General features: G+C 50.6%; 1 protein-coding gene across 3 annotated transcripts in view; it reads right to left on the bottom strand.

Moving 5' to 3' along the window:
* Nucleotides 1–21,571, bottom strand: part of Mib2 (E3 ubiquitin-protein ligase mind bomb 2) — a 69,563-nt gene that overhangs the window by 29,517 nt on the left and 18,475 nt on the right. For all 3 annotated transcript variants that reach the window (XM_077677760.1, XM_077677762.1, XM_077677763.1), the window contains 4 exons: nucleotides 17,292–17,398; nucleotides 11,682–11,879; nucleotides 10,846–11,018; nucleotides 6,868–6,978 (listed from right to left, as the gene is read on the bottom strand). In XM_077677760.1, the coding sequence (XP_077533886.1) occupies nucleotides 6,868–6,978; nucleotides 10,846–11,018; nucleotides 11,682–11,879; nucleotides 17,292–17,398 (589 nt within the window). The remainder of the gene's footprint in view (nucleotides 1–6,867; nucleotides 6,979–10,845; nucleotides 11,019–11,681; nucleotides 11,880–17,291; nucleotides 17,399–21,571) is intronic.

Below are 21,571 nucleotides of genomic sequence, written 5' to 3'. Positions count from 1 at the left end.
AAATGCACAACGCACGGAACGCCACCAAGCCGCAGCACACACGGAGGAAACTGCTGTTCGCGACATCCTCCGCTCCCACTACAGGTGCTATCCGGACTTGGCCAGCGAATGTTACAACCGCAGAAATCACCTGGCCACAAGCAACAAAAGACCCAGCGCACGCGGTTCAACCCTACCGGAAAGTACGAGCTCTCCGACACCCGCGGCTCCCGCCCGAGTCCAGCGGACGAACGACATGACACTCGTGCGAGTAGGTCCGTCAACGAGCAACGACACGGCCAGCGCATGCGGCATGTCCGAGCCAGAATTAACAAGATCACCGGCACCCGCGCTCCGATCGAGACTCACAAGACAAACACCATTTCGTACAAGAGGACGCAACCGCGAGCAAGCGGACTCGCGATAAACGGATCCTGCTTGTATGGGAGACATAGCGATTATAGCATTCTCGAAACAACGGGCAAAAGACGAGGTCTTGAGCGACGACACGGACACGGTAAGAACGGCAACGAATGAACCCGATCCAGACGAAGCATCGAATGCCCTGACGATGAAGCCACGCTTGCGACGCCGAGGAATGTGGGACCGAACGGACGGCACGAACTACGCCTGCTTCCCCACCACAACGGTTTCACTTCCGAAACAACCACGGCGACTGCGAGCACGGAGCCGCAACGACTTTGACCGATCAGCCATGTCACCCTACGAAAACGCCCCGCTAGCGCACACTAAACGAAAAGCCAAACGGCTCCCGCACCATACGCAACGCACGCGTCAATTCAAGCAACGTCCTCAACGCGCCGAACTATGCCATCCCTACACAGCGCAGCTCGCCACCGGACAAACCAGACGTCTACGCCCCCACATGCATCAAGCACGCGACGAGCTACACGAACACAATCGCCGATGGAAGCGGCGCAATCAACGCAACGCCGTAAACACTGTCAAGTTCAGGTCTGACGAAGTGAATCCCACGGCACACACACAATGAAAATCAAGTAGATTTGAAATTCACCGAAACTCAACGAGACGAACACCCTCTTAACGAAGTTTGTAGTATCTGGAACAACAAAAAACAAACGCCAGCATCGAGCATCTGTGAACAAGCGGACAGTGATCTGGATACGAACGGACGCCAATCTACGCGAACGCTTCATTGTGCCTGGGGGCAGGCGCATTTCGGATTCAGAGCAGGATTAGGATACGTATCAGCGCGCCCGGAAACGAAAACGGACGACAAAAGCTGCCACCCGAAGACACGCAGAAAAACGCAGTTTACGGCCTAGGCCGCACCGACAAGCCCCGAGCTCCCCTGAGCCCGACCCGGCCTGAGAACAAGACGAGACGCCAGGCGCAACGCGAGTGCTTACGTCCCGTTTCGCTTTCTCACATGTACAGTGTACTAGCCTTCGCAAAGTAAGTCGCCCAACGACAGTGCACCATGTCAGACGTTTCCTTCCTCTGTCCTGATTTATATGTAACCTGTGTTTTTCTAATCAATTAAACAATTTATTTTTTCTACTTACTTTCATTCGAGCTACGACCTAGCTAACAGTGCAGATAAGTTGATTATTCGTGAGTAATACAAATTGAGTACTCATGAGTGCAGAATGAGAGTACTCATGAGTGCAGAATGAGTAGTACTCGTGAGTGCAGAATGAGTAGTACTCACGAGTGCAGAATGAGTATTACTCATGAGTAGTACTCATGAGCAGTAGTACTCATGAGTAGTACTCATGAGTACAGAGTGAGTACTCATGAGTACAGATTCAGTACTCATGAGTACAGACTCAGTACGAATACTCGTGAGGACAAATGAGTTTGAGTACAAGCGAGTATACTCATGAGTACAGATTGAGTACTCATGAGTACAGAGTGAGTACTCATGAGTACAGATTCAGTACTCATGAGTACAGATTGAGTACGAATACTCGTGAGGACAAATGAGTTTGAGTACAAGTGAGTACGATTACAAATGAGTATTTGATGAGTGAGTACGAGTGATTTTGTGACCAGACGAACTTTTTGAGTCTGAGTTTGATTGAGTACAGCGTAAATAAAAAAAAATGTGATTGAGTTTGAGTGAGTTCTTTCTGTTTTGCCGACCTATGCTGAACACCGGTGAGTGCACCTTTAGGCGAGGCAACACCACTGCCACGGTCATTGACCTCAGCCTGGTGTCAGCCGGGGTCGAGGCCACCTGGAGGCGGAAGCCCAGCACCTGGGGCTCAGACCCCTACCTGCTGCACATCGCACCAACCGGCAAGCCGGACAGGCGACCCACACGGCACCACGTCACCCACTGGGACCACTTCCGGCGCTGCCTTGCTGAGGAGGACCTGGGGGAGGGAGAGGAGCTGTTCGCGGGCCTGGTTCGCTGCGCCAAGCGAGCCACGCGGAGTTGCTCCATTGCCAAGGATGCCACCACGCCAGACCTAAAGCTGCTGCAGCTGCGAGCCGAGCGGAACCGGACTGAGAGGAAGGCGCAGCGCACCGGAGCCAGGACTGACTGGACGGCATACCGCCGTGTGGACGCGGCCTGTCGACGGCACGCCAACCGCCTCAGCAGGCAGCGTTGGGCCGAGCTATGCATTAGCTCGGAGGCCGACCCACACTGCCGCCGCCTCTGGGGCATTTTCCAGTCGGTCCTCAAGCCCCGCGGTAACCGCAACCCCCTGGCAGCCCTGGCCATCAGGAGGAACGCCAGCTACGAGGAGCTGGCCGAGCTCTTCGCGGAGCACTTCCTGCCGCCACACCAGGTAGCGGCTGGGCAGGTGGTTGCAGCGCCGGAGGAGTCAGAGGGACGACATCCCCTCAATGACGCCCCCATCACGGAGGCCGAACTCCGTGGGGCGGTGCGCTCCTGCAAGCGGAAGTCAGCACCAGGGGCTGACGGCCTCACCTACTAGATGCTGTGCAACCTGGACGAGGTGGGGCTCGCGAGGCTTCTGGCTGCCTACAACCGCATCTGGGCGACAGGGCAGCTGCCTCCCGATTGGCTGTTGGCCATCCTGCGGCCCCTCCCCAAGCCAGGCCGTGGTTTTGGGGCAGTTACGGCCTACCGCCCCGTTGCCCTCACCTCCTGTGGCTGCAAGCTGCTGGAGCGGGTGGTCCTGCGCAGGATGGAGGCCATCACGTCGGAGGAGGAGTTCATCCCGGAGCAGCTCACAGGCTTCCGGAGGCATAGGGCTTCAACGGAGGCATAGGACTCCATTGCCGACGTGGTGGCAGCACTGGAGCATGCCCGGGCCACCAGGCAGGTGGCAGCCCTGGTGCTGCTAGACGTCAAGGGTGCCTTCGACAACCTGCAGCGCCCTGCCATCTCCCTGGCCTTGGAGGAGGCAGGTATCGCGGGCAAGCTGCGGGGTTTCGTCGAGGCGTTCTTGACGGGCCGCACGGCGCGGGTGCAGGTGGGCAGCGCCCTGTCGGCGCCCCGGCCAGTGAACGTGGGCACCCCGCAGGGCTCTGTCGTCAGCCCCTTCCCATTCAACCTGGTCATGGCGGCACTACCAGATTGCCTGCCGAGAGGAGGGGCACACAGGGTGTACATGTCTGTGTATGCCGACGACGTGGCCCTGTGGGTGCTGGGCCCCAAGGGGAGCTGCCGAAGCATCGTGCTGCAGCTGCAGGCGGCCCTGGATGCGGTGCGAGCCAAGCTGGTCAATGTTGGCCTGCAGCTGTCAGCATGCAAGACAGAGGCGATGCTGGTCCACCCGGATGCCCAGTCCCGTCGCAGGACCAGGTGCCTGCACATCGATGGCGAGGAGCTCAGCTGGAAGTCCAGTGTGCGCTACCTGGGGCTCACACTGGACCACTGCGTCAACTTCCGGCAGGCCACCAGGGAGCTCCGAGCCAGGGCACAGATGGCCACCACGGCCGTGCGAAAGATGGCTGCCAGGGACCGCGGCTGCTCGCAGCGAACGGCCCTGCGACTCTACAATGCTGCGGCTGTGGGTCTGCTCATGTACGGGCTACCATTGGTCACCCTGCGCAAGCCCAGCTGGCAGCAGCTGGAGGGCGACCACCGCAGGGGCGCCCGCACCTGCCTTGGCCTACCTCGAGACTCCCAGTGTGCGAAGACGCTGGCTGAGGCGGGGGCATGGACGCTCCAAATGACGGCGGACCAGCGCGCCCTGGGCCACATTGACCGGCTGCGGCGGGCTGAGGGAGGCAGCCCCCTGCTGCAGCGGCTGCGCACACACCGCCACTCGCGCATGGGGCGCATGTTGGCCCTGTACGAGGAGGTGGTGGCCCCCGTGGAAGCAGGCCCTCCCTCCAGCCGCCCCCCTGCACTGGAGGCCGAAGTGCGCACGGACATCCCGGGCCTGCGTAGCAAGCAGCGGACATCGCACTGCGGGCAGCTGCAGCTGGCTCGAGGCGTCGTGTGGGATGACCTGGAGGACCACACCCTGGTGTACACGGATGGTTCCGTGCGGCAGCAGCAGGGTTCGGCCACGGCGGCGGCAGTGCTGGGGGAGGCCACCAGGCAGGCGTGGCTGCACTATGCCGCATCATCCGCCACGGCCGAAATGGTGGGCGTAAGCCTTGGCCTGGACCTTTTACTGGAGCTGGAGCCGCCCCCCGAGCGCTGCGCCCTGCTGTGTGACTCTCGAGTGGCCCTACTCCGGATCCAGGAGGGCGACCCGCACTCCCTCCTGGTGCGGGCCGTGTGGGACAAGGTGGCACGGCTGGCCCAGCGCGGGACTCGCCTGCGGCTGCAGTGGGTGCCAGGCCACATTGGGCTGGAGGGCAATGAGAGGGCCGCCGACGCCCACGAGCTGCCCCCTTCGCCCACGGCAGCCCACGCAGCTGCGGATGACGCCCGCCTGCTGATACAGCGACATGTACGGGCCCAGCATCCAGACCCGAGGTTGGCAGCTGGAGAGGCCCCACCACCCGTCCGGGCCACACGGATGCCGAGACATCAACGCTCGGCTGTCCTGCGCCTACGCGTGGGGTGCGTGTGGACAGCCGAGCGAAAACACCGCCTGGCACTCATCAATGACCCGTCGTGCCAGCACTGCCGGGCGGCTGTCCAGACCCTGCCACATCTGGTCCTGGAGTGCCCCCAGTTTGTGGCAGGGAGGACCGAACTGTTGGCCGCCTTCAGGGTAGGGGCTCGGCCCCTCGAAGAATTTCTGTGGCCGCCAGGCAGTGCCAGAGAGCAAGACGGAGTCCATGAGGCCCTGGGGTCGTACCTGGATGCCTCAGGACTCCTTCCGGCTCTCCGCTTTCTCCCCACATAAACTAAACAGTGTGTGTGTGGGTGCTTCGTTTTTTTTTCTTGTGTTTTAAACTAAACGGTGTGTGTGTGGGTGCTTCGTTTTTTTTTCTTGTGTTTTTTTTGTCTTCGTGTTTTAAAAAAGTGTTTACCTTGTATATATTGTACATAGATGTCCTGTTAGACCTTATATTTGTATATATGTAACCTTTTCTCTCTATCCTCCCTTCCCTGTACAACTGTTTTCCCCATTCCCCACAACCCCACACCAGCAGGCGTTCCAGTGTCCACCCTTAGGTGAGACAAACTACGCCTGCTGGTGGTCTTTCCTTTCCTTGTTTACAATAAATTCATTCATTCATGGATATATCGAACTCTCCCGCGCCGAATTTTTCGCTTTCCTTAGGCATGCGGCAGGCTTTCCTGCAATACATCGGCGCGCAGCGGTAGCGCGGGTGTTGCTTGCGACTCCCGCGCGAGCTGGAGAGCGTCCAAACCGGCCGTAGAAGAGTGGACCAGCTCCACGCATGCATGCTGTTGGCGCCGAAAGTGCCACATTGGGTGCTGCGGGCTGCGGTGTCACCGAACTTCAAGTCTGCACCACTCGCTGCCCGCACTTGCTCGGTTCGCTGAGTTCGCCGTTATTCGCTTGTATCCATGCTTGTCTTCGCTCTGTCAAAAACACCGAGGACTCCGTACCGCTTCCGAGCATGAGCGAAGCCGTCGCTGCCGTGGCCCTGCTACGGCGGTACTGCAGTGCCATTGAGGGCAGCGGTCTTGTGCTTGTCGACTGTTTAGATACCGTGGAGCAAGCAGTCACAAGCAACGCATTGCGCTCCAAGAAGCAGGCTACACTTACGCATTTATTCCGCCCCAATAAATGATTGTTTTCGTTCCGAGAAAGTGTCATATCAATAGTGAACTGCAAGGTGGTAAGAGCGCAGCGTTAGCTCGCGACTCCATCGGCAGGATTGCTCTCATGTAAGTTTTTTTTTTCTTCACTTTCTATATCGAATTTTTGCTATATCGAACTACGTATTTTACAATCCTCGCGCTGTTCGATATAAGCGGGCTTTACTGTAATGGGTAATTTTAATGTTTCCCAAAATTAGAGCTCTCTTTTATGTTGAAACCAACGTCCTTCGGGGCTAGAATAGGGTTGAGCGATTTATCAAGGGCTAGTCCCTTCAGCATTACAGTGTGTGCTGTCTTCATGGTCCCGCCAACTAACAGAGCCTACCAAAATGCAAATTGGGAATAAAATTCAAGCCAGTGCATATCACGGTAATGGCAACATAAATGAATACCACGCAAATGATAGAACATATCACAAATCCTCATTTATAAAATTCTGCTTTTGGTTGCATTGGCAGGGCATTCAGGTCATTTATCTTACAAACTTCTCTCCGCCTCGGAAAAATTGTTCTTGCCACTCAAAACACTCACACTCGTCACAACCCACTGTTCCCATAACGCTTTCTGTCTCAGTTTAGGCCACGCAGACTTCTATTTTTCAAAATTTAACACTCATTTAACCAAATTTAAATTCATTTAACACTCATTTAACCAAGATTTAACAAGATTTAACCAAATCTGATGCCGAGAAGGTGTTGTCAAAGGGGCCAGAACTCATGGGGTTCACTGACCTTGGTGAGGGCATCCGGATGGAAAGTCCAGCGGTTGTTGGAACCTTCATACTGGACCCGGATGTCCCCTCGCTCCGTCACTCTGTGCACCGTTCCAATCTTGCCTATCACCTGCAAGGGCGTTTTCATGTAGCAGCCTTTTCTCATTCCAGAACCAGCATTGCTGCTGTTCACAGAACACATTCACAAGGGCAGTAGAGCTTTTAAACCAGATTTGGAACGGGGAAATTTCGAATTTGAAGCAGGAGAACCATGGTATGGACAACGCCGCCTGTATTGACATTGCCTGACGCGTCGCGCGCTTTTCAATGGGAAGGGTAGGGACGCTTAGTTCAGGCACTGATCCGCTATGTGGCGCGTGCCGGAGGACATCTCGCCTTACGTCACTGCTCGCGAGTCGCGAACGCTGCACCCACTTCTACGACGTGTGTCTGTCAGCTTGCCTGTTGGGCTTCAAGGGCCGTTTCGCTTACATGTTAGCCGCGATGGGGCGCTAGTTTTGTGGCTCACTGGGGATCTCGTTCAAAGTGTCGCTCGCTTCATACTTGCTGCATTTTTCCAAAGATAAAGACGGAGGCGGACTGAAATAGTGTAAGAACATACTGATTGTCAGGTAGACATATAGCAAACAGAAAAACGATATTTTCGGATGGGGCAGCCATTATTTTACTGATATTTTTCTTTCTGGAGTATTTAGAGAAGAAAAAATTGCGTGCACGTTTTTCGTTCAGGCGCTCACTTCTACGATTACTTTCCAATAATATCACGTGCTTGTAAATTTCAGAAAATTATAGGAAACAAAAGGATAAGCAGCTGGGATCCCGCGACGCTGTCCGGGTGCTTCTACAGTACAGTCCTCAATTTTAGAAGTGCGTACCGATGCGGAGTGCGAACAGCGGGGTCAAAACAATATCTAAATGCGGAGGGGATAGAGGTGGGATGCCCCACTCAGAAAATTTCAGGGCCTGTGATCCGAGTAGATAAGCGTGCAAAGCCGGCATCAGCCTGCGGCAGCGCAAGTGATTTTGCTTCGTGACAAAGGAAGTTTTATCAGTGACAGACCAAGACAGACAGGCATGGCGAAAAACAAGAAGGCATAGGAGCGCCGCCTCGGGAACGCTAAACAAACTTTCCACTATTTTGCATAGTTTCCGAGAAGCGGCGCTGGCTGGCGGACACGAAAGCACGCTGGAAGGCTACGGAGCGGGGAAGGGTAAGAGAGAGCAACAGGAGAGTGGCTGTTTGGCCATTTTTCCCTCACGCGTTAGGCAATGATTATACAGGCGGCGTTGGTATGGAGTTGCTAATGGCGCTACTATAATAAGTACATCATATCAAGAGCTCAACAACATCACATTTTAAGTGGCTCAGGAAATAAAGCGCTTATTTTTAGCGGGCTTAGGAGACGGCATTCTGTAAACATTTATTGGTTTATAAGTTAGTAGTACTATACCGTATTTACACGATTGTAGGTCGACCCCTTTTTTCAAATTTGACAATCTAATGTTGGGGGGGGTCGACTTAGAATCGAAGTCGAACCGTCTACCACTAGTAACGGCAAGAGAAACGAGAAATCGGGGGTGCTACGAGGTGGGGACAGCTTTGCACCCTCGTTCCCATAATTATGGTTTAAACTATGAACCGCATGGGGCGTCTTCTGCTCGTGAAAATGCGCCGCACTGACGCTGCCGCGAATACCACCCGCATGCTGCACGCTACGCGATCTGCGGCGGCAACATGGCGGCACCATTCGGGAAGAGGTGCGCGTAGCTTCAGCAACCGCTTCTAACCGCTCTCTAAGATATCACTGAAGGCACAAATGAAGACGTTTGTGCAGGAAAGGAGCTGATAATGTGGTCGAAAACGACACTATAAAGCATTATCCGCACCGCTAGGGAAAGCGCCAATCAAATATCCGTCACCGTGGTAAGCCTAAACATCTCCGGCACCATGAAGAGCGCGCGTCGTCAGGCTCCTCCCGCTGCCGCGCTCGGCGCGCGTTTTACCGAGGTAGAACTGGTAGAATTTAAAAGCAGTAGAAGGTGCCGCGCGCGCGGAATCGTCACCGCGGGCGTGAAAAAGTCGCCCGCGCAACGCCGACGCGCACGAATCGCGTGCAAAAACGCGTCAAGAAGTGTTTTATTCAACTTTAATAAACAAAATGAGTATTAGCGAATCCCTTGATTCAATGCGTGGCGCTAACGTAGCCCATATCATATCACATTGTTCAGTACACTTCCGAACGCGTTGGTGAGAGGTTAGTCGCTCAAAAGTAAATCGCGCACGGCCGCTTCCGTCAGCCGCCATGTTGTTTGTTTTGGTATCGTATCGCGCGGCAGTGGCCGCTGCCGGTTGCTTCGATGGTTGTCATCTCGCAGCGAATGTGTTCTTCCCGCTCAACCCACAGCGATTGGTTATTCCGGGTGCTTATACAAAAGCTTTTCTTTCTTAACATCTACCGCGCATACCACGAGTGCAGAGCTTCTCTTTGTGCGTGGCCTCCGCAATCTGCTGCCGGCGGTGCTGCCAGCGGCGCGCCGCCGGCAGCAAATTGCGGAGGCCATGCTTTGGGATACAATTTTCTAGGCGGCGCTCGCATTTTTTTTTCTTTTTTTGAGAGGTGCAATTTTGGGGGGTCGACCTACATTTGAGTCGACTTACAATCGTGTAAATACGGTACCTCTTTCTTCACATTTCACAACTCCTGACATTCAATTTTGAAAAAAAAAAGGTGGCAGCCCAACCAACCCAAACTGTCGCTCTTGCACAGAACAATGCGACATTTCCCAGCCGTGATGAACCTTGCTGCACACAAGCGCCTAGTACGTCCTACATTGGAATGTGCACGTGCTTTAGTACTATATAGATCCTCAACAGAAACCACATACTGATGAATTACGGGCAACTAAAAAAAAAAAGGTGGACTTCATCTTACTTATAATTCCTGCTGATCTCAGTCAATAACATTGTCGTACAAATTATTCTGCTGGGTTAGCAGAACTTTTCAGCCGTGGAAAAAATGAGCGTTCAAAATTTTTTCACAATACAGTACCCAACCAAACTGACTTGGAGTTTTGGGACCACTTACGATTTAACCAGAGCTGAGACAAGAGGAGGAAGCATTACAACTTAACCTGCGAGTTTCAGTGCAGAAAAGCAGTTTTTAAGAATTAATTTTTTTCCCAGGTGTTACAGGTGTCAATTTTCCTGTGATATTTTTTGAAAAGGCGATGAAGCATAAAACAATATCAAAGTCATAATTTTTTTTTCCGTTTTGCCTTTTTTTTTTTGTAACGCATCATTTTTTCCTGCCGTTGCGTTATTTCTACATGCCTTGGCCATCCAATGCTGGCTTACATGTCTGTGAAACAGAAAATTAAGGTCGTTCCACCCAATGTGAAAGCAGTCGGAAGTGGAGAGCAGTGATTCACCACAATGGGCTGTAGCGCCATTATCCGCTCACTGCTACCACCCAATGCAATTCGAATTTCCCGCCTTCGCGGCGTTCGTGCGCTCCCTGCCTGAAACTGCGCCAGCGGGAGTTCTGTTCTTTTTGTGCTTGCTTTTCCTCCTTCCGCACGTGCCGCCGTTGCACTGCCACTATTTTTCGTTTACTACCGTAAAAACCAACCCAACGAGCGTTCCTAACTAAATGAATGCAGGCGCTGGTGGTTAATTACGTATATTTTGCCTCAAATGTACGCGCAGTTCTCTTTGCGCTAAACAAGGGGGAGATGTATGACAAGCGCCAGCGGTTGACGAGTTTCGAACGCTTATGACAATATAAATCACTTGGCTTTCGAAGCCTCTCTGGGACGCTGCGACGACAGAACGCCGTGTGGCTCCACTTGGGTTCAGCGAGCGAGCTACGACGACGACAAGGCGAGCCTCTAAAGTGCTCCGCACTTAAAATCTCCCAACTGTCAACGACAGGGGTTTTGTTTGGCTGAGTTCCCCTCCCCCTGATGCAGCGCCCACCTCGCTCATCTTGGGGTTCCATCCTCCGTGGCCGTCCTGCATGATCTTGAGAGACTCGATGTCGAGCAGCACCTCCACACGGTCACCCACGCTGAACGGTGACCGCTGCATGGGCTGTGCACCCCCGCCTCCCCGGAGGGTGACCGCCGGCGTGTCTGACTGGGAGCCCATGCCTGCACGGCAAGGGTGGCGACACCCACGATGCTCACACGAGTCAACAAGAAGACATGAAAACTTCAAGGGACAGTTCAGCAAATGCTTATTCATTGCTGGCATTGTGGAATCCAAAGCAAATAATCACTTATTTCGCTTTCCGTGCGAGAACAACGCACTTTCTTGCGTGTACGGCATTCTTTCCCCAATGACCTTGACTGGGAGGCCCTCCAACAGAACGAAATAGCCTAGCAAAACTCTTTCTTAGTCGAGCGGCATCCATTCGATCCACAAACTTAATTGATGGGCTTTGCACCAACAGACACGATTTTACAAGGTGGCCAGCATCAAGCACTCTCACACACTTAAAAAAAAAAAAAAAGTACTACTACTACACCACTCAGTACTAGCTGTCCCATAGCTACTGCCAAACAGTGAAAATAAATAAAAAAATAAAATAAAAAATAGACACTTCTTGACATCGCTGCTAACCAATAATAATAAAAAAAGAATTCCATCTACATTCCTTTTTAATTATGCTGCGCTGGTATAAGTGTCACAGCCAGGATTCCCAGGGGGTTTTTCAATGTACACAATAAGAGTGCCGTCCTTTTCAATGCCACAGTTACCCACATGCACAGGCTTGCGAGTACTTCAACAAGGAGCAGGGGTGAGAGACCCACCAAGGACAGGCAGGTGTTCCCGGTAGTAGGTGGGTCCCGGCACGCCCTGGGTGCAGCAGCGCAGGTCCACCTTGCCCAGGTGTCCCAGCCGGTAGACGTTGGTGGATCCCGAGGACCACCGCACACTGGCCACGCTCTGGCCGGACTCCGTCTCCCAGCCGCGAATGTCCATCACCGTCCCCGACTTGCCCTCGCCCCCTGGTGGACGACCCGCACGATAGCAAAAGTGAACACACGCAGCGGTGTCACAGCCTTCCCGTCAAGAAAGCTTCACACACTGCATAGCTAGATTAAGTTTATCGGTAATCCTTATCTATCCTATACAGTTCAACACGGATATATCGAATTATTGTCTATATTGAACAGTGCAAACATCCCCTTGGAAATCCCATGCAAAAGTATAGGGCTGTTGTGCGCGTGTATCGAACTCCTGATCACGGGCAAATTCAATATACAGTCAAACTCCGTTACAACGAACTCCGCTACAACGAAATTCCCGCTTCAACGAAGGTTTTTCGATTCCTCGCCCGCATCCCATAGGCCCCAATGTATTAAAACTCCCTCCACAACGAACCACTTTTTTTATTGTTCTCCCGGTTCAACGAAATTTTCCCGGGACACAAGTCACTCGATCTGCAACGGACTGAACCACTCTAACTAATTTTGATAAGTTCTAACAATGTAAATTATTAGTAGCAACATTTTCTCCGAACATCCGGACATCGAGAAGCTGCCGCTTCTCGATGTCCGGATTACCGGCGCCGACGGCGCTCAAAAGCGGCGGCGGCGGCGGTGGCGGAGGAGGAGGAAACGGCCGAAGCATGGGCAGCTCTCGAGGAAGCCGGCATTGTTCCTCAGAACGTAGCATTGAGCGACTACGTAAATGCCGACGCGGACGTGATCTCTACGAGGAGCTGAGTGATGCCGAGATCCTCAAGAGTGCTCGCGCCGCCTCCGCCGCCGCCGCCGATTCATCCGACGACGAAGCAGTCGGGCATGGTGTTCCGACGGTCCCGACGTCAGTGACCGCGTCGCAGGTCATGGACTCCTTGGACGTTTTACGTAGTTTCCTTGGCGGCCATGACGATGATGTCGCCATGCAGCTTCTCGCAGACTGTGAGCAGCGCATTCTCCCGTTGCTCGTGCGAAAGCGCAAACAGTCAAAAATCAGCGATTTTTTCAAGTTTTGGAAATAAAATGCTCCCAGAGTGTTGTGCATATCCTGTGCATATCCGTGACCGCAAATTAAAATATAAACTCCGCGCTGTTTTTCACGACGCCTGCTTTTGCGCGGATCTCCACGAGTACGACGCGCATATTACAACGCTGGTCTAAGCGCCGCGAGACGCGTTGTGACCGCAAATTACGATATAAACTCCGTGCTATAAAAAGGGTGCTATTTTTGGCGGAGCGAGCTCCAAGCAAGTTGGCAACATTGGGGCGAAAAGGTAGGTGGGAGATTTCACGACGCCAGTTAGACGCCTGCCCTGTTTTCTTTATTTACTGATTTTTCCGCGACAACGAAATTCTCGCTACAACGAACTTTTTCGCGATCCCCGTGAATTTCGTTGTAGCGGAGTTTGACTGTATTGACTTCCGTGCCAAAAGTGCCCCTGAAAGTTTGCTTCTTCTGATGGGGTGGAGTTGATGATGATAATGTTGACTCATCGCGGGCGCTGCCTGGCTCGGTGAGACAGAGGCGGCCGCGGCATTATGTCGCTTCGATGGCCTTCAACAGCTGTTTTCACGCTAGCACGAGGGGCAGCCCAATGATAGCTAGAACGCGGACAGTGGTTAGGGCGAAAGGCCATAAAGGAGAAAGGGAAATTGACTGGAGGCGCTCTTTTTCTGTGATTGAGCTGTTTGGTGGTGGCTCGCGCAGGGGGACCGATGCGGCGCTATATGCTTGTTTTGTCCAAGGCATGCATCTCGGAGCAACGAAGGCGGGAATTCGTCAGGTGCAGGCTGCTGAAAAGATATTGGTTGAAAAGGTGTTCGGAATTCCTCGCAGTAGTTTTGAGCGCGAGCACGCTTCAACGTTGACGTAAAGGCGAATGCAGCACAACCCGCCCCGGCTATTCCGGAGCGTGTCGGATGCAAAGCGACTTCGTTGCACGCCTCCAGATGGGGGAGGTGTTCGGTTCGGATACTGACGACAACGGCACTGAGTGCCTGACAACGTTCCCAACCGCCTACTACAGCCGAGCTTCCATCAGCGTTATTCGCCTCTGTTGTGGCACAGTGCACACCGTTGATTTTCTCATTTGTGCGTGTTCGTAATCTTGAAGACAATTTGGCGAACTTTATGACGCAGAAGAAGAAACAAGCGAAGCTCAAAGGCATTTCAATGCTAAATAAAGTACGGTGGTCATCACGCTGTGGTTCGGATTTTTCGTGCTTTGAGGGACAGAACAGTAAACTACCGCTTTCCACGACTTCAGAAAATTCTCAGTGATGTGTGGAGTTGTCAGATAATCTTCAGATAGGCGTATTTTATATATCGAATGATCGATACATCGAATTCTTTCGCGATCCCCTTAGAGTTCGATATATCCGCGTTTGACTGTATAAACAGAAGTGAATGTTTTATAAAAGGAAAATATGAACATTGCACATGATTTCATATAAAACCACAGACTATTGCAGAGCACGGCAAGGCTTTCTTATCTAGAGGGCATTGGCAGGGTGCTTCGACTATCAGGACGTGAAAATAGAAGCACTAGGCTGGAGTTTGCACAATGCCTAGGGGATAAGAGGCATTCCGAGAGCATGTTCTGCTTGCTCTGCAGCCTTGAACCTCGTTTGATTAGAAAACCAGGAACTTCAGCTAGGCTTCCACATCTAGACAGGGTCTAGATAAGGCAATCGCTATGTCAGGCTGCAAACAGAGAAGCAAGAGGGCTGAGTTGGTCCACTGCCTAGGAGGTGTTCCGAAAGTTCCTCCCACCTTCCAGCTACACCCTAACCCACAGCTATAAAGGCCTGTCCCTTTGTAGGCTGGGTTGTTGTACCTACCAAGAACAAAGGATTACAGTAAGACGTGTTGTTGGGCGAGTGGGTTCATATTACAGAAAAAATATTTAGTGCAGCGAAGGATACAGGCAGTAAACGAACGGGACCCTCCCGTCTGTTCATCGTTTGTGTCCCTCGCTGTGCTAAATCTCTTTTCTGGAAGAATGACAGTGCATTTTGGTAGCAGTCATAAACGCTGAAACTCCTAACTCACTATAACTCGTTGCTAAGGATACATTTTGCCCGTGTTTTTTAACAGGGCATTCAAAGGGGCCATGCAGACAAAATACGAGTTTATTTTATTCGAAAGTTTTGGTGTTTTATAGTGCCCTAGCGCTTGCCCGGCACCATACTTTATTCCCTGAGATATTAAACAATTTAACCCATAATTCTCATTCTCCCACTGAATCGTGTGTTTCACAGCATCTGCGATGACGTATCCAAGGCGGGTACTGAAGCAAATGTAAGTATGCAAACTATGGCTGCAGCGAACGGTGGAACACCTTGTTTGCTGACAGTCCTCCTAGATGGCGCCACTGTACTGCTCAGGACCACTGTCCACCCCCGCTTTGTTTTTGACCGGATCTGTGCCTGTTAAGATAATGTTTGTTACAGTTGATAGTACTCGTTTTGTGAAATAGTGGGTATGCCCGACAAACTGAGTCACAAAAGACAATGTCGCTTACGACAGTTGGCCAGTGTAAGCTCAACGCACCAGACGGCTATGAAGCTATAACCGTTATAGTGCATGTAGTACGCACTGGTGCTTCTGTGTTTACGTGTGTATCCATAAGTTCCATTGTTTACCCCACCATTCTTACTGCTGTAAAAAAATTATGTATTGCATTTAAGCGAAAACAGCTCGTCCTGCAAGCTTATAAGCCCTGCCCAACTTGTGTTTGCTTTTTCCTGCCGCAGCCAATCGCACAGCTTCCCATAATACGTCATAGGTCCTAGTGCAGGAAATGACCTAGTGGGTCACGTGGCTATTCTCTGTTTTCCTAATCATACAGCATATCTGAATGAAGTTCGTGTTAAAAGTGGTGCCAGTGCTACTGTAACGAGGCATCCTTTGAATGGACCACATTTTCATTTCGCCTGCACGGCCCCTTTAACATTCCCAAGAAGGCATAGTAATTTCATGTGTCTGAGTTCACTAATACCACTGTCCCTTTGCATTGACGAATTTGCAAATAGTTTGAAATATTCAACGTTTCCCAATAGCATGATATGATTCGTACCTGAATCAAATATTGTTTTAGTATCAACTCTGACATTTGCAAATTTTGTGTAACCCTAATGCGAGGCATTTCTCTAGCCTCGATCAAGCTGAACTGATTGTACGCCAAAAACCCTTCAGCATCAGGGTAAGCACGGCTTTTCAGGTGCTTAGTGATGCACGCCTCGGGTGACCATATTCGTGGAGGCAGAAAATGGGACACACCGTGTCCCAGCGCAGAGAAGCAACCCGCACCTCCGTTTTGAAGCGTCGAGCATCTGAGTGATGATATACACAGAATGACTTGAGAGTTAGGTTGCTATGCGGTTAGATTTGCGCATGTTTTGCTTATAGTGCAGTTCCGCTTTCAGTACGGCTTTTCACGGCTCCCGTGACATACGTTATAAGAGGTCTAACACTGCACTATGGAGTCCTGCAAAAACGGGACATGATTGTTTATTGGGACAAAAAGACGGGACGGCAGAAGTTGACCTCGAAAACAAGACTGTCCCGGTCAAAACGGGATGTCTGGTCACCCTGTGCATCCCCTATGAATTCTGCCGAAGAAAATGACCACACGAAAAAGTGCTCTGCTTGTGGTCTGGATGACTGTTCATACAAGTCACAGTGTACTACTGCCGCGTAGACAGCTCAAACAGGGCAGCACAAAGGTACAGTATGAGAAATATGGCCACTTCTCAGTTGAGCCTTTAGTCAACTGTAATGACAGCAAATCAGACGGATAAGCAAACGAATATATGGCCTCTAAGCATGAAAAAGTGAGTGGTCAATATGAATCATCTGCACTTCCTATACTTAAAACCTCCTCTTTGCCACCACAAAAGTAGACTTGAAGACTATTTTGTTTTCTTTTAATCAGCTGACTTCCTGCACTTTTTGAAAAAAGTACAATTTTTTTATGTGTGTAAATTGAAGATTAGAAGCGGACTCGTCATAAAAAATAGATCGCTAAGCAGGTTTGCACACCAACTTAACGGTACCACAAAGAAAAATAAAGCAACTACCACGCAACATAAACAAAATAAAACAATTCCTAAGTCACTTGCTGGCGTACCCGAATCTGGCCGCTGGGTAATGTTCTTTAAGGCAATTCTAGCATGCTCTTTTCCTTCTGTGATTGTAAGGTACATTTACGTCAGCTCCACCGCCCCACCCAGAGCAATACCATAAATTCCCCGGAGGCCTCAACTGCTTAACCACACTAACAATTCTGAAACCCCACTTGGTGCCCAAGACCACCAATGTGCACACACTGCTCAAAACAGTCGATGATCACATTGTGCAAATGACTGGTTCGCACACAGGAATGATACGATTGATCTGGAGGCTGCCAAATAGCACGACCGATGCCCACTCACCGTCCTGGTTGCCCCAGTCCCAGTCAGGTCCACGCACAACTTTAGCGCCAACAAAGATCCCACGTGCCTGGACCTTGACCGCCCCTTGCCTCTTGGGCATCTCCACACTGTGAGGCAAGAGAAAGAGAGAGAGAGACCCATCGAAACACTTTCACACAGCATTTTGATGCAGTACTCAGGGAAACACAAAGGGAAACACAATGCACTCCTGTTGGCTCCATCAAGCATCCTCGAAGAAAACACCAAACTGTGACCTGCACACTACGCAACGATTGCAGCTCGGTTACTCGGCAGGTAGCAAGTTGTTTGAATGCAACACTGTTTGAATGCAACACAAAACTATGAAAGAACCTGAGACCACATGTGTGTGTGCGTGCATGATGTCTTTCATTTTGCTACAGTCTTGCCTGCTTGTGTTCTGAGCCAGCGGGGGGGCACGTCTGCTAAAAATGGTGCCCAAACGCTTCGACGTTCACCGCCATTAGGACATCGTGAACGCATCCCACGTGGTTGCTGCTGGAACTTTCAACTACTACCTGAGGGTTTAAATTTCCCGCTATTTGTGCTCCATGGATTGTTTGAGGTGCTTCCACTTCTGTAGTCACATCCAAACGTTTGCTTTATCCCAGTTCCATCCTCGCAAGAACCAAGTTTTCCATGGAGTCCCTCTTGATTCAGTTCACTTGCCTCACACGTCTCCCAGTGCTCATGTGACCTCTGCGCAGTCTGGTCCCTTGGAGGATAGCTTATCTTGGTTTGCAAGCCACACAGTTTAGCTACTGATACACTAAAGTGCTTCCTGTAGTTTATAAACTGCAAAAAGGCAGGGCTGTACCTATAGGTACAGCCCCGCAGAAGATCCTTGAAACTGATATGTTTTACCCTCCTCCTCTCTCTGCTTGTTTACTGCCATGCCTTCGCCTGCCAGCTGTGGTTTCGGCATCACAGCGCACCACGTCGCCTCGTATGGAAATTTTTTTTTCCAATACTTGAATTTGCACTAAAAATAGTTTTAGCCGTAGGGACAAATTCTTCTAGAACATAATTCAACACACGAAGGATTAATAAAGGTTGATCACTTTTCACCAGCAGTTTCAGTCTGTAAGGGAGAACCATAGCATTTGTGGCAAACCAAGAACGCTGGCCAAGAACTTCAAAAATCCTCCCGTTTTTGGCATATTTCCACCTCTGACTAACTGTGCAATAACTACTTGAGCAAATAGATTTTTTCAAACTAGGCAGCTGCATACATCCTTCAGGAAAGGAAACAGTTTCGAAGTCCCCAACCCAAGCTCCAGATTGAACAGAGGTCAAACAAACGTTTCTCCGCAGTCGTCAGGTAAGCCAGAATGACTCTGTGCCGTTTTAACAGCAGGCAACCGACTGCTACAGTTGCACCTCGTTATAAGAGGCATGGATGTAAGAGACAATCGGGTATAAGAGACACTATGCACCGACATGGTTGGCCGCCCTATCTTTAAATCGACCTCTTTTATAACAAACACCGGATGTAGTAGTTGGTTATAAAGGACAAGTTACCCTTGAATTTGGTCAACAATCTCGCTTGTAACAGACATTTTAACTTTAGATGCAATGCCACCAATCGCGAACTGCAATTGCGTCCACTGCGGAATCAAAGCGGACGACAGATGCCCGCAGTCACTATTTATGATAACTTCAGCAAACACACAGTGGTTCAGTCAGCTATGAAACGATGACGAGAAGCCCTGCCAATGGAAATGCATGCGTATGAGCGTGACCGCGCGTTTGGGCTTCTGTGCAAGCCAAGAATACCGGCAGCGCACAGTGGGCTCTCCCAATTGCGTAGCTCCCAATCAAGGAGCATCGCAGATGCTGAGTCCTGACAGCATGATAAATGGCCAGAGCACACAGCGGAAGAAGCTGTGCGCACTCTGGCTATTCATCAGGCTTCTGAACTCGAAATTTACGATTCCTCATCTTCCGCAGACAGTGAAAAAGAAGAGAAGGCTTGTAGAAGCTGTTGTAAAAAATAGTGTAAATACAGTCACGAAGCAAACAAAGATTCAGAACTACTTCATAAATTCTGGGGGCGAAACATTAAATCAGAATAAGCCTTTTGCAACTTGCTGTAGCCTTCCTCTGCACTTATTTTAGTCGTACGGTGCCCGCATTTAACCATGGATTGATCAGTTAGTGAAAAGTTAGAGAGACCTTTCATATAAGCGACAGAAACTGCTCCCCGGAACGTGTCCCACATTAAACTAGGGGTTGATCAGTCAGTGAAAACATACCCTGCTTATAAGAGACCTCTCATATAAGCGACAGAAACTGCTCCTCAGTACGTGTCTCTTATAAAGGGGTTTAACTGTATTTTCATACATTTTAAAAAAAACATTTTAAACAACTATTTTATAAATGTCTCGCACCTGCACAAGCTTCAAATCAAAAATAACGACAGCTGAAGCTCGGAACAACACTGCCTAAATTCCTTGTTTTAGTCCCACTGGCAGAAAAGATTTCCCAGGCAACAACATATAAAAAGTTAGGCAGCGCACGAACGTGCCAAAACAAAAACTATGTCTAAACTGCAGTTCCTCGAAAGCGCGAAAGAAAACGAGCGGGAAAAGGCGTCACGAAGACGCTCAGCGGTTACCTGAGATAGTACAGCAGCGGCAGAAAAGGCACACTGTCAACATCTGTCGGGGCCCACGAATTACTGATTTATATAAAGATGCAGGAACCGCCAGCCTCTCTGAGAGATAAGCCCACAGTGAGGAGCGTGAAGAGGGGGCAGAGATAAGAACGAGGAACATGTCCCGCAGCATCAGCACTCCGTTTGTTTTGCTTTTTTTTTTTCAAACTTCTTCCTGGTTGCACTAGCATCGTGCAATACGTCTAGCCCTGCTGCAATGCCCGTCCCTCTGCCAATTCCGCAATGGATATAGCAGTATCCTCGCGCTACAGTGTTCGAGCTGCATTAGAGGAAAAAAGTGAGAGAGCTCACAACAATTAATGAGCAAAATTTAGAAGGAAAAAAAAAAGCAAAAGTAACAGCTGTGATTTTTCCTGTCTCTGTCCTTTCAGAAAAACCTTGAATGCTTGCACTCTTTTTGTTTTTAATATACGCTGCTCTCTCTGTTTAGCTCTTAGCTCTTGCCTCCAACAGCTGTCGCACGAATAAACCTTTGCAATTTATGACCTTTCAAGCCAAACAAGACTATATGCAGGACTTCAAAATTTTTTTTCCCCTGAATTTATTAACAAGAACTGCTAGCATTTCCACGTGGGCGCATAGAGTGGGTGCAGACAGAGATGAACGGTGCTTGAGATGAAATGCCTCAATAAACCATGTGTTTAGCAGGGGGATAGGAAGGTGTGTCAAAACTACTGGAAAAAGCAGAACAGCTTAGCTGAGCCTTTATAAAGGGACCCTGCAACACTCTTTATGCAGTGCAAGTAAACCTGCGCGACATTTTGATTACACTGCCACGAATACCTGAGCCAAATATTACACGTGCACAAGAAGCAGTGAGCGCGCAAATCGCTGTGAAAGACGCGGAAAAACCTACTGCACTCTCTTCAATTCTCCTCATTATGCACCCCTGGCATAACCTAAATGACACCATTGCACCCATGGCTGTCCTATTGGCTGTCGCTGGTCAACTTCGCGGCTTATTTGTCGCATTTCCTCTGACGATCCGCCACCGTCGGCGCTGTGTACCAACCCCTTCTATGCCTGAACCTGTACGCACAGTTTTGGCGTTTCGTTTGCGTTTTGAGTGCGCGCGGAGTTTGAGTGATGAGCTCAATACTTCCCTTTCAACCAGACCACTCGACAACAAACGTTTATAGCTTCAAAAATGCCTTACCAGCCCGAGCGTGCGCTTGCGAGCAGGCAGCCATGCCTTCTTTTTTGTGGCACCAGACCAGAAATAGACCCCTCCAAGTTGCGGGGAAAAGGAGAAAACTCCCCGGCCTGTGATATAACGAAGGCCGTGGAAGAAAACGCTGCAAGCCGCCCCCCCTCTCCGGGAAAGACCGTGCAGCTTTCGTCGCATTGTTTGCAGTTGAGTTGAGAGGGAACAATTTACGTGCGATTTCTCATCGTTCGTAGTTTCAATGATAGTGAACGGATTTTCATAATTCTTACGGGAGGAGATTGCTGGGACAATAGACTTTACCCCAAAATACATTCCGAGTAGTTGATGGCAAGTGCTGCAGGGCCCCTTTAATGTCAATGCAGCCTCGACCTTGCGCATTGAGCAGACCTTCAGACATTTTGCTACACCTTGTGTTGT

This window comes from Haemaphysalis longicornis, unplaced genomic scaffold (genome assembly GCF_048455015.1).
Source record: "Haemaphysalis longicornis isolate Haplotype H1 unplaced genomic scaffold, Haemaphysalis longicornis Haplotype H1 scaffold_7, whole genome shotgun sequence".
Taxonomy (NCBI): domain Eukaryota; kingdom Metazoa; phylum Arthropoda; class Arachnida; order Ixodida; family Ixodidae; genus Haemaphysalis; species Haemaphysalis longicornis.
This window is presented reverse-complemented; position numbering and strand designations above follow the sequence as displayed.